The sequence below is a fragment of the Cavia porcellus genome, unplaced genomic scaffold, assembly GCF_034190915.1.
Source record: "Cavia porcellus strain 051 isolate PalLab524CR breed Dunkin Hartley unplaced genomic scaffold, mCavPor4.1 scaffold_26, whole genome shotgun sequence".
NCBI classification, from domain to species: domain Eukaryota; kingdom Metazoa; phylum Chordata; class Mammalia; order Rodentia; family Caviidae; genus Cavia; species Cavia porcellus.
The window spans coordinates 21,145,719-21,158,766 of record NW_026947509.1 but is presented as its reverse complement, the minus strand read 5'-3'; the positions used below and the strand labels follow the sequence as shown (position 1 = coordinate 21,158,766).

At 43.8% G+C, this 13,048-nt stretch overlaps 1 protein-coding gene across 1 annotated transcript; it reads right to left on the bottom strand.

Moving 5' to 3' along the window:
- Window positions 1-104: 104 nt before the first annotated feature.
- On the bottom strand, window positions 105-6,157 carry Tm9sf1 (transmembrane 9 superfamily member 1). Its single transcript, XM_005005623.4, has 6 exons — window positions 5,968-6,157; window positions 4,969-5,330; window positions 3,581-4,202; window positions 2,779-2,964; window positions 1,338-1,611; window positions 105-771 (listed from the first exon to the last, which is right to left on the bottom strand). Exons 1-6 carry the CDS (start codon window positions 6,155-6,157, stop codon window positions 378-380), a joined length of 2,028 nt encoding a protein of 675 aa, XP_005005680.1. The 3' UTR covers window positions 105-377.
- Window positions 6,158-13,048: the final 6,891 nt, after the last annotated feature.

The window sequence follows — 13,048 nt, the reverse complement described above, 5'->3', positions numbered from 1 at the left end:
CTCGAGTTTAGTGCATTCAGAGGTGGACTCAGTTTTCCAAAGGATCGTGCGCCTAACCGCAGGCCTTGAGCTTCTATAGCAGACCAAGACTTCCAACTACAAGATCCTTTTTCTTAATAAATTTTATTTTGATAATTGTAAAAAGAAAAATCAGGACCAAAACTAAAGGCAACTTAAAAAGTTCAAATATATACTCCTTGTATCATAGAGATTCTTAATTTCCAGGCCTTCTGAGGGAAAGGGAGGCTTGTTGGGAAAAGGGACAGGGAACACTGCTATCACACAATTCAGTCACCCAGTCAGAAGAGAAGCTGTCAAGACAGGTCAGTGGGGCTTGAAGAAAGGGAGAGAAGAGCAATACTTCTGCCACGCAGAACTCAGTCCATCTTGAGGTTAACATAGATATAACGGATGAACTTTAAGGAAGAAAAAAACGAAATGGTGCCCAGCATGAGGAAGAAGACATAACCGGTGAGTAAGGAGTAGCCAAAGAACTCTACTGTCTGTACTGCCCCTGACATGTTGGAGCGCCTAGCATAGTAGAAAACTGAGTAGAGGAAGATGAAGAGGCCAGTGGAGCCGACGCTCAGCACAGATCGCCACCACCAGCGGTAATCCTCTCCAGACAACTGGAAGTAGGTGAGTGCAATGGAAATGCAAGCCCCCACACTTAGGAGAATGGCGAAAACAAAGAAGAGGATGCCATACAGAGTGTACTGTTCTCGACCCCAGACCGTAGCAAAAATGTAGTACAGCTCCACGGAGATGGCACTGTGAAGAGAAGAGATGGTACACAGGGTTAAAAGGCTGTGTGCTGTTCACACCATGAACTGAAATCTAACCCACAGCCTCCCATGGTGCTGGTCACTAAGGAATGTAAACTCACGCCATCCTCTGCCCCAAATTTCCTGGCTTCAGGGATATTCTTGTCTATGATAAGCTGTTTTCATTTCATAAACATCTTATTTATTTTCTGACATTATATGCCTGGTAAAAAGTGGTAGTAAACATGTTGAATGAGTAATCAATTGGGCTTTAAGCCCTACAGGATGCCTGTAATACTAAACATAAACCAGAGCCTCCTTTCTGTTTGCTGTACAGGCACCCTGTGGGCCTTTAACCCCATCTGATTACTTATTCATCAAGCAGTTGAGCTTTACAAGATACTGCCATATCTGAACTGAACTGAAGCTGGGTCCTTTCTGGGGATAGTAGAAGCCATTTAATGAGCTCTTAATGGTACTGCTGAACCAGGGTTTATCACTGGGTTATGGTAATGGGTAAGTGGGGAAAGTCAGGAACCTGAGTATGATGGTCATGGAATAAAGGGAGGATACCTGAATGGCAGGAAGCCTCCAACAGTCATGTGGATGACAGTGGATTTGTACCAAGGCTGGGGTGGGATCTCCCGAGCAATGTTCTTGGTGCGACAAGGTGCATCAAAAGGGTTGGCGTTGTTCTTCCCAAAGATGCCTCCAATGACAGTGAGAGGAAATCCTACCAGCAGCCAAACCGTCAGAAGCAGCAGGATGGTAGTGGCTGGCAGAGCCTGTGTTGAACCATTTGCCCAATGCACCGAGTTCACCACACTCCAGGTCAGGAAGAAAGGCACTGCAGGGATGGCCCCCAGAAGGAGGGTCAGTGCTAGGAGCGACATCGATTGAGGTACTCGCTCAGACTGGACCTAAGGTGGGGAGTGAAGTAGCCTACTACTCTCATAGCCACCCGTGCTCCTGGATGTCCATAAAAGCCATTGCTTTCACCTCCATCCTTTGATATCCCATTGTTCCTAAATCTTGTTGGTACACTCTTCCCAACCCAGTGTCATCAAGGTAGTTGTTGCTATATCATGACCTGGAAGTGACAAAAATCCTCCAGTGGCCTATCTTGCTGTGGCAATGGTGATTCCTGGTAAAGACATCCCTTTGGATTAATGCCCTGTTTTCAGAAAGACCTGCTTCAAATATAAATGTAATGATAGATAAATCCAACACTTAAGAACAAGTGAGATTCAGAATGCTGATTAGTATTGTCTTTTTAAAACTCTGTGAATGTGTGTGTGCATGCATGTGTATGTGTGTGTGCGCACGCTTATTTTTTTTACTGTTTTTTGAGACAGGACTTCCTAAGTAGTTAATGTTGGCCTTTAATTCACTGTCGCTCAGGCTGGCCTCTCATACAGCAACCCTCTTGTCTCAGTCTCTGGAGCGCTAGAATTACAGGCATGCCTATCTTTAAAATGAAAGAAGTAGTATAAAAAAATAAATTCAAGTGTGTTTAGGCCTTAGAGTCAGACTGAGTGTGAAATATGGCTCACTACTTTTTAGAAGTATAATCTTGAGCAAGTTATTTAGGCTGAATTTTAGTTTCCTCATCTGACCAATGGAGATGTCCAACTACATAGTTATTTTGAGGATTTAATGAGATGAAGGTATGTCAGGTGCTTACCGTACTGCCTAAAGTATTAAAAACTTTTATTCAAAAGAAATCTTTCTTTTTTTCCTTTCCTTCCTTCCTCCTCCTCTCTTTTTTGGCCTATATTTCTTCCATTAAAGCCTCACTCTGATGTGTTTGTGTTGTTTTGTTTTTTTGAGACAAGGTCTCTCTATGCACTTCAGGCTAGCCTTAAGGTCACTTTGTAGCCAAGGCTGACCCTGAATTCACTGCAATCCTCCTTCCTCAGACTCGAGTGCTGATAACAGGCATGCACTGCCACTCCTAGCAGGTGTCCTGAGTTCTTAAGTCCAAGCAGACTCACAGAAAAGAGGCCCTCCTCACCAGAGAACAGACTGGTAGTGAGAATGATGTTCCACACCCAACGCTCGCCTCCAATCTGCCGGTAGAAGTGGCTGGACACGTAGCCAGAGATGTAGCAAGTCAGAGCATATGACAAGATGGCTGCTGAATTAATGGCTCCATGGCGATGCACATTGAACATGCCCAGCAGTGCCATTATAATGATCCCTACAAGGGAGTAGTAGAAAGCTTGAGTTAGGTGTCACCTGTTCCACTCCTTGCAATATCAGAAGAATCAGCACCCCTTCCTCCAGACCCAGGGCCTCCAGCAAAACAATCTAGCCCAAATCTGTTGTCCAGAAAACACACAATAGAATACATACATCCTCACTAAAGCCACTATAACCCCTAGGTCTACCCTTCACCTTGGATAGGAGTTCCACAGATCTTACCTCTCCCCCTGCCCCGCTTACTTTTTCCTTTTACAGTACTGGGGATGGAACCCAAGGCCTTAGCCTGTACTGTATCCTCAGGCCTGTATTATTTATTTTATTTTACTTTTTTGAGACAGGGTCATGCTATTTGTTCAGGATGGCCTCAAACAAATGGTAATCCTTTTACCTTAGTCTCCCAAGTGCTGTGATTACAGATGTGTGCCATTGCACCCAGCTTTCCCAGCCTTTTAAAAAGTTTTTTAAAAAAATTTTTTTAGAGAGTCTAAACCTGTGATCTCTCCTCAGGGCCTGAGGGCGTGGGACTACAGATATGTACCACCAAACTTGGCAGCACAGGCCTAATGAGCTACCTACCCCTTGAAAGAAATCCCCAATTCTTATCACCTCACCAGTGCCAAGAGCCAGGAACTGGGCACCCACGCCAAGCACCGCACAGAGCAGACCACGGTATGGAGGGAAGCGGAAGACATCCGTATGGATAATTTTCCAGCCATTGTCACCCTGGTCAAAGTCATCACCAGAGCCTCCAGAGGTAGTCTCCTCATCCAGGTTGTACCGAGCCAAGTCATTCCGAAGTACACGCATTAGAATGACAGCCACAAAACCTACCAGTAAAAACACAAGCACCATGGAGTTGATAATGGACAACCAGTGGATTTCCAGTGTTCTGGGAAAGAAACCACTGTCATCACCACGGCGCCTGTCACTCCGATGTTCTACTGAAGTCTCAGACCAGCGTACACTGTAAGTATGGGTAAGGCCTAGGAATTCATCAGATCGTAACCCATCCAAGCTGTGGGGCTTGACATCCCGTACCGAAACATTGGCAAATATAATTCGATCTCCATGGAATTCTAGGTGGAAGTCCAAATGAGTCCAGAGTCCTATCTTGTGGCTGTGTGGTAGGAAGCCACTCTCCTCCATGTAACCCACAAAACCACGGATTGGCAAGTCATCCACCACAAATTCAAAGTAATACAATTCCTCAATTGCCTGGCGCAGCTGCTCCACCTACAAGAACAAGTCAAGTGTCAGTCATACAAAACTCCTTGGGTCTGGGGTTAGAATATGGTATCCCAACCTTAGCACTGATGATATTTGGGGCTGGATAATTCTTTGTTGTACAGGGGCACTGACTGTCCTATGCACTGTAGGATTCACCATCTGTGACCTTTACCCACTACATGCCAGTAGTATCCCTGAGATGTGACAATCAAAAATGTCTCCAGATATTGGCAAGTGTCCTTTGGGGTACAAAACTGTCCCCTGATTAGCCCTGGTATAGATCCTAGTACAAATAAAAGACTCTAGATCCCATCAAAGAGCAAGTATCGCTTTGACAGTAGAAAAAGGAGAAAGGGCAGGTATAATATAGACTGGAATAGACTAAGTGCCAGAATTTGTTTAAAAAAATGAAGACAGGCCAGGTTAGGTAGAGACAACTAAGATAGTGCTAAGAGGTAGCTGTAGAAGGAAAGAGAACTATGCAGGAGTAATAGTTGGGACCTTACTGCCAGTAGGGAAGCTTGGAGCAAGGAACCCTGAGCTCTAATGATAATCAGCTTGTGCAATTCATTATGTAATCTTAAAAATGTCACTTCTGAGCAAATATGTTTCTTATGAATGAGGATAATATCATCTGCCTTGTCTGTCACATTGGGTTGTATTTGGAATGAAGTCAGATAATTTCTCATAAAGGTACCCTGAAGGATAAATGCAAGGCATTATTAGTTCCTGGGAATAAGGGCAAAGTGACAACCACCAGGGAGAGGCTGACCTGTGCAGAATTGAGCTGCATATGGCACAGAACTCTCTTCTCCACATTCTCCCGAAAGCGGATCACATACAAAGACTCAGCCATTCGGTCCCCATCCAACACTTCACCCAGGGTAAGGCTTTTGTGACGAATCTTCTCAGGGCAACACACTGGAAGCTGGTAGTAGTGGTAAGTTTCCTGAGGGTTATGATAAGGTCCCACTTTGTTGACGTATAGAATGACAGGGTCGCCGATCTTGTAGTGTGTCACACCTTGCACCCCTGGCCCACGATCTGTGCCCAGCAGCAGTATCAGGATTGGCAACCACTGGCAGCTCCAACTTTGAGGGTACCTGAGGACTGTCATCCTTGAGGCAGAAGGACCTGTTTGGAGGAATCCTGCAGTTACAGAAACTGGGGATCAACTCGTGAGGGCCCTCGGATGAACGCCCACTGACTCCACTTCCATTAGCCTCCCGATCCCCCACACCTGCCACGTCTTTCTACCCAGAAAGGCCCAGTTCGGCCACTGCTATGCATTCCTCTCGAACCTGCGCTGGCTCTTCCCGCAGCCCGCCCACCCTAGGTCTCCACTGAGAGCGCACTAGCTTGTTTCCATGGAAACGCCGCGCGCTGGACTAGTTGCTAGGGTCTTTTTCTGCCACAGCTCTGGGGTCCTCACCCCGAGGGAAGAGCTGGCCAAGGCGGCGCCAGTAGCCTCCGACGCCCCTTAGCTGCCCGGGGGCTCCTGCCGGGGTCTCCCCCTGAGCGGCGCGGTGTAGCTGGACAGGGCCTGACGACCAGTCTCCACGGGGCTGTCCGTGGCTGCGCCTGACTGCGGTGGCTACGGCCACACCACAATGTCTATCGCCTATGGCTCAGGTCAGTATTTTCCAATGAGCTATCTAGAGCCAGGGGCCCCACCAAACTCCAGGAACCCCAAGGGGCTCGGCTTGCCGGTCCGCCACTGGGGGGCCTTCTGGCGATTGGGAAAGCAGCCTCCAGGACACGTCTGTCTTACCACTTCCGCCCTCATCAGCGGGGACCTCAACACGGCGGAAGTATTTTTTCCTGGAATTTAGAAAGGCCCTTGATGTTTGGGCCGCCGGGAGGTTTCGCAGGCCCCTTGCCCGAGAGGGGCCCTCCCGAGGTCTGACTGTGAGGCTGCAGACACCCGTTCTGGATAGGAGTCGCCCCCCGGCCGCACGCATGTCCGCAAGAAGGTATGCGGCTGGCGATCTCAAGCCGGCACCTCCCGCCTCAAGCTCAAGCGGGCAGAGGCCTGAGAGAGGTGCCTGCCGCACTTGCCCAGCCACGTTCGGGAGACAGCGCTGGCGGCTGCCGCGCGCCCAGTGAACGCCCCGAAGCGTGTGTCGTGGAACCAATAAGACTTGCTTTCGGCTGCAGAGGCGAACCCTAAAAGGTGGATCATGTCCCCAAGACGGGCAGGGGTGAGGCTTTACGCTCCTGTAAAAGATTTTATGGCCTCAATTTCATCTTCATACTCCCACCTGACACAAATAGACTCGCATCGAAAGAACAAGTACATAGGGGCTGGGGAATTTAGCTCAGCGGCATAAGCACCTGCCTTGCAAGCAAGCGGTCGTGAGTTCGATCCCCGGTACCGATAAAAATGAAAAAGACAAAAAAAAAAGTACATAAATAAAAATGCCTTTACTTACTGTAAGTGGTAGTCCATGTCTATAACCCCAGCTTCGCGGGAGGCTGAGGCAGGAGAATAGTAGGTTTGATGTCACATCTGGCAGTTTGGTGAAACTTTGTCACGAAATGAAAACTAGAGATATAGTACTAGGACATTTGCCTGACTAGCGCGAGGCCATCGGTTCAACCCCCAAGAACGGGTGGAGTTGGGGTGTGGGTGGCTAGAGTCTCTTCCGGAAGCTCCACCTGAGGATTCCAAGGGTTTTCAGGGTAAATTCAGAGCCGGGCAATAAGCACTTGGCAAAAAAAAAAAAAAAAAAAAAACACTTGGCAAGGGGTTAAGTATAGAGGCTAGAAGGGATGGATAGTAGACCTTTCACTTCGCAAGTTGATTGGCTTAACAGAGTTATTGTTAATTGGAGGTGAAGAATCTTACCATCCTTTTTTTTTCTGCGCTTTTGTTCTTATGTGTCTGCGGATGCCTGTGGCATTTTGAAAAAGATTACTCTTGTCTGATTTATTTTTTTTTTTAACGGTGTGAAAAGTTTCTTTGAGGGGCTGGGGATTTAGCTCAGCAGCATAAAGCGCCTGCCTTGCAAGTATGCAGTCGTGAGTTTGATTCCTGGTACCGATTAAAGAAAAAAAAAATTATTTGAAAAGTGAGTGGCGAAGGGGTAATGGGAGGAACCAGCTCTGCAGAGTGAACCTGGGCAAAACAAAATAAAAAGCAAAAATAAAAGTATGTGCTGCGTCTGGGAAGTACAGATTGGCTTCCCATGGGAAGTCATAATAGCGATCTTAGTTATTTTAAACTGGATCTTCCCTCAGACCTGCCAACAGTGACATGTAAGGAAGCTGATTCAAGATTCTCTCCCAGAGAAAAGATTTGTGGAAAATCACAAGTGATTTCTGGCTTGAAAATACTTCTATTTACTAACTTCTATGATTATGTCCCTTTCTTGCTCAGCCATTCTCACCATAGACAGGGAACGTACAGGAAGTAAGGGTTGAGTTTGTTTTTGGAGGCGGGGGTGGGGGGGTGTAAGCTGGGATCAAACTCATGACCTCACACTGGCCAAGCAGACTCTTGTGCTGCTGAGCTAAACCCCCAGCACGGGCTTGAGGTTTTTTTGTATTTTTTAGATAGGGTTTCACTGTGAAGTTGAGGCTAGTCTCAAACTCCCAAGGATCCTCCTGTCTCAGCCTCCCAAATGCTAGGATTACCAGTGGGTGCCACCACACTGGGCACAGTGTTGAGTTTTTCACACAATGGTTTCCTTCTTCTCCTCTCCTTCCCTCTCCTTTTTCCTTCTTCCTTTCCCTCCTCTTCCTCCTTCTCTCCCTCCATCTCACCTCCTCTTTTTTTCTTCCTCTCTCTCTTGTGGTAGAGATCAGGCTATACATTTGCCCCAGCCTCCTAAATACCTAGGAGTACAGTGTGAGCCACTGCAATAGGCCCAACAATCAGTAGTTTTTTTTGTTTGTTTCTGTCTTTTTGAGATGGTCTCACTGGCAGTTCAGCTGGCCTTGAGCTTACTTTGTAGCCCAGGCTGGTCTTGAACTGGCAATGATCCTCCTGCCTCAGTCTCCCCGGTACTGGGATCAGTAATTTTTATAATTAGAAAAGTAACATTAGGGCTGGGGATTTAGCTCAGTGGCATAAGCACCTGCCTTGCAAGCATGCAGTCCTGAGTTCAATCCTGGTACCAAAAAAAAAAAAGTAACATTGGATTTCCCACAATATGTAACTGACAACTTCCTGATTTCTAAAACCAGAAACTGTTGTGGGAAAAATTTAAACAGCAGTAACCAGGAGCTCAGGAGAAGAAAGGAAATTTTATTGACACTAGCAGTCCCCAGAGGAGTAATCTCCAAAGTCAGGTGGTGATAACAGAGAGCTTGTCGTATTTATAGGGTAATAAACAAGTTACAGGAATGAGATAAGCTTTTACTGAAGGTTATGGTACAATGGGTATCCTGTGCAATGAGCATAGTTGTGTGTAGCTAAGTTGTTTGTGGCACATGCACAGGAAGTTTCAGTCTGATGACAAATCATGATTTGAGTTCAGTGAAGAGAACAGAATGACTGCAGCTTTACTTAACAAAATGTCTGCAGTTAGATGACCATTTTTTTAAATTTTATAATAAAACGAAATAATATAAAATGAAACCAACACAATGAGAATGATACTAGATTTCAAAAACAAGACAGTAGGATATCGACAATAGTTACTATATTATAAAAACAATAGTTTCTATATTGTCCCTTAAATAGTTGCTCAGACTACCAGGGCTGGAGATTTAGCTCAGCGGCATAAGTGCCTGCCTTGCAAGCAGGCAGTCGTGAGTTCAATTCCTGGTACTGATAAAAAGACAAAAAAAAAAAAAAAAAAAAAAAGAGTTGCTCAGACTACCAGATATAGGTATGCAAAGTTAATCAAAGAATATAAGCACTAAGTTGCTTCTTTACTTTAGTTGCTATCTGAACAAGTCTTCTGGACTTGTTCTGAGTGGGCTGCAGGGCCGAGATTGCACCTTTCTTGTTTATCTTGACATTTTCCTGTTTTCCTCCAAATCAGCTGGTTGCTGAGCCTGAAGCCTGCACTGATTGCTTATTCCATGGTGCAGGGAATTGGGCTATGCACCTGGGTTTCTCGGATCCAAGGTTTCTGGGGTGGCCGAGAGATGTGGACCAGTGGCTCACTAATGCTTCCCCAATGATGGCAGGGCCTTGGGACATAGCTTTTTCTTCTCCTGGCCGCAGTGGCGGGCTCCAAAACCACAACTTCTTAATGCCTTATTTTCAAATATTGGTATCACCAAGCTCCCTCCATTATTTCCTGTCTTCCAGGGTTTTTTGCCCTACAACATTTCCTTGGCAAAGGGCCCATCCTGTCATCTTGACTACCCATGATAGCTATCTGGGCAGATACCTGGTAACTATCCACTTGTTTTTTGTGTGGTTTGGTTTGGTTTTTTGAGGCAGGGTCTTGGTTGGTAATTCAGGCTGGCCTTGAAGTCACTATGTAGGCCATGCTGTTCTTGAACTTGCAACAATCCTCCTGCCTCAGCCTCCTGAATGCCGGAATTACAGGTATGCCCCATCACACACAGTCCTCTTTAGAATCATATGCTGCATTCAAATTGAAATCTAGATGTTGTATTCGCTAAAGCTTGCAAGCCTCATGTTATTCTTCCTTAGACTGCCAGATCTACCACTGCCAATGTAATTGCCTGGGAAACTTTTTTGGAACACTGAAATACTTTGCCATGAGTTCCAGGCCAGGCTGGGCTACACAGTGAATTGAAGGCCAGCCTGATCTGCATAGTGAAATCCTGTATCAAAAAGAAAAAAAAAAAAACAAACCCCAAAACAAGTTGTAGAGAATTGAAAGGTGCTGATTTGGAAAATGAACAGAATCATTAGGCAGCATACAGGGCCCAAGTAAAGTTGGAAAAGAAAGAACAACTTAACAGCGACATAGCATTGAGATTCTCTTAGCATCTTGGCTGTAGGTACTTTAACACTCATGGATGATGTAACACAAGGTAAGAATTTTTTTAAAATTTTTATTTAAACAAAACAAAGACTAAATTTTTATTTAAACAAAACAAAGACAAAACAAAACAAATAATACATTCAGAGAAAAAAATAAACTAATAAATCACTACTTGATGTTTACATATTGTCATTTTACAAATAGTGTTTAAGGTACAAAAATGGAACATGTAAAGTGGGAATTCAAACAGAGAGACTGAAAAAAGTTCTAATCAACTGTCCAACAAAAACTTAGTAACATGGTTGTCAATCCTATACACTTAAACATACATGCAGTTATCCATAGCTTCATTTATGTTTAGATTAAACAAACTAAAGTAGGTTAAAATCATTCTGAACAAAGAATAATAGTATTGCTGGATTTCACATCATGACACTGATCAGCACTGGGTACTGTAGTGTCTTTTTAATTTAAAGAAAGACTAAATGAAACAGAAAACGGGTAGAAAAAATACATAGTTTCAAAGAAAAATAAACAGTAAGAAATCACTAGTTGATGATTACAGATTGTCATCTTACAAATAGTTATTCAAGGGGTTGGGGATTTAGCTCAGCGCTATAAGCACCTGCCTGGCAAGTGCGAGGTCATGAGTTCAATCCCCAGTACCCCCCCCATATATATATATATATATATATATATATATTCAAGACACTAAAGTGAAGCATATAAAGTAGGGATTCAAACAGTGACATAGCAACCAGTTCTGTTCAACTATCCAACAAAAACTTAGAGATATGGTTATCAATCCTATACACTTAAACATGCATGCAGTTACCCATATCTTCAATTATGTTGAGACTGAATAAACACAAGCAGGCTAATATCACTCTGAACAAAGAATAATACTATTGTTGGGTTTCACATTATGACACTCCAGGATCAGCACTGGGTATTTTAGTGTCTCTTTTTCAAAGTATCTGTTCATTTCATCATGATCAGTTCTCATGAACTGTTTATAGATTCTACACATGCATGAGTCTTAACATGTATTTCTATTCTTTCTATATTGGAGAAACAAAGCAAAGCAAGGCAAAACAAAACATTCCTATAAACGCATGAAACAAACATATAAGACAGTTGTATAAAGAGTTCTACCATGGTTCCTGTGTTGTCTCTTATTATCTCCAATAGAATTGGCTCTATCATCAAACATAGTATAATTGAATATATCAGTACATAACAGTATTAATAAAAACACAACTTTGTATATAGTATAGAACTTCAAAAACCAGCAGTTGTCAAACCAGAACGTGTATTGTAGAGTCTTGTCATCTTCAGTGTAGTTGCCTATACTCTCGTACTTGATACTATGAATGATATGTTTTGAATAACATATTCTGCCTCATTTCTGTTATGCTCTTTTTTTGCCAACAGTTGTCTGCTTATCTTCTTCATTCTGTTTTCTGCTCCATTCATTGAAGCCTCTCTGCCACTGTTCCTGGAATCCTGGTACTTTTCTCTCTCTCTAGAATGCCCTGCAGTATTCTCTGTAGAGTTGGATTGGTGGTTGCAAATTTCCCAAGTTCCTCTTTGTCTTGGAAGCATCTTGTTTCTCCATTAATTTCTTTCTTTTTTTTTTTTTTTTTGTCTTTTTTGTTTTTATCGGTACCAGGGATCGAACTCACAACTGCCTGCTTGCAAGGCAGGCACTTATGCCGCTGAGCTAAATCCCCAGCCCCCTCTCCATTAATTTTTAGAGACAGTTTTATCAGGGTATATCAATCTGGGATGGAGGTTATTTTCTTTCAGGGCTTGGAATATTTTGCTCCAGGCTCTTCTTGACTTGATGGTTTGTGTCGAGAAGTCTGCTGTTATTCAGATGGGCCTTCCTCTGTAGGTTATCTGTTTCTTGTCTCTAACAGCTTTTGATAATTCGGTTCTTATATTGAATTTCTGGGATCTTTATATGCCTGGGTGTAGCTCTGTTTTGGTTGTAGATGGCTGAAGTTCTGTATGCCTCATATATCAGTATATCATTTCCTTTTCCTATGTTTGGGAACTTTTCCTTAATTATTTTCTGTGAATAACCTTTGTAGTTCCATTGTTTGTATCTTCATTCACATTCTTTATTCTCAAATTATAGATCCTTTCGTTATCTTCCAGCCTTTGTATTGTTACTGCTTATTTCCTTGTTATTTTTAAAAAGTGTTCCCTTTCATACTCCCACATTGCAAAATTGTCCTCCAGTTTGGATAATCTATCCTTAGTTTCTTTCAAGCTGATTTGCCATCTTTCCATAGAGCTTTTAATTTCCTGATGATCTCTTTGAATCTGCTTCATGTATTCTATATATTTTTTATATTCATCACCAAATGGTTCTCTCCTTTGTTTGAGTTCCTCCCTTCTGACATCTGTGTCTGCTTGAGGGGTGCTTAGTATCTCTTTTATTAATTTTCTTATATCTTGCTTTATTTGGCTAAATATTTCACTTTTGTACTCATCTATGAGGTTCCGAATATGTCTCTTTAGGTCCACGGGCACTGTGTCTGATATTGCCTTTTTGCTGTTCTCATTCTCCTTTGTATTTACCTGTCCTGGGTCAATGTTCTTAGGGTTGGGGCTTGGGGACTTTTTGTTGTTACTTCCTCTTCTCATCTTTTTTGCTTCTGGGAGGCCCCAGTTTCTTTCTTTGTTGGTTACAATTCTTCTGAACATACTGGCTAGATGACCCTTCACACTGCCGTGTGCTAGTGAGTTGCAGACAGGGACAGCATATGCTGGCCCCTCCCCTCCAGATCAGTAAAATTGCTGTGACCTGCACTACTGTATTGCTTTGTGCTGCCTCCCTTCCAGAGCAGCCAAAGCTTCGAGGCCCCACTGGGCCAGTGTAGTTAGTGTGCGCCACCACTGCAGGGACTTGACTTTGGATAACCTATTGGG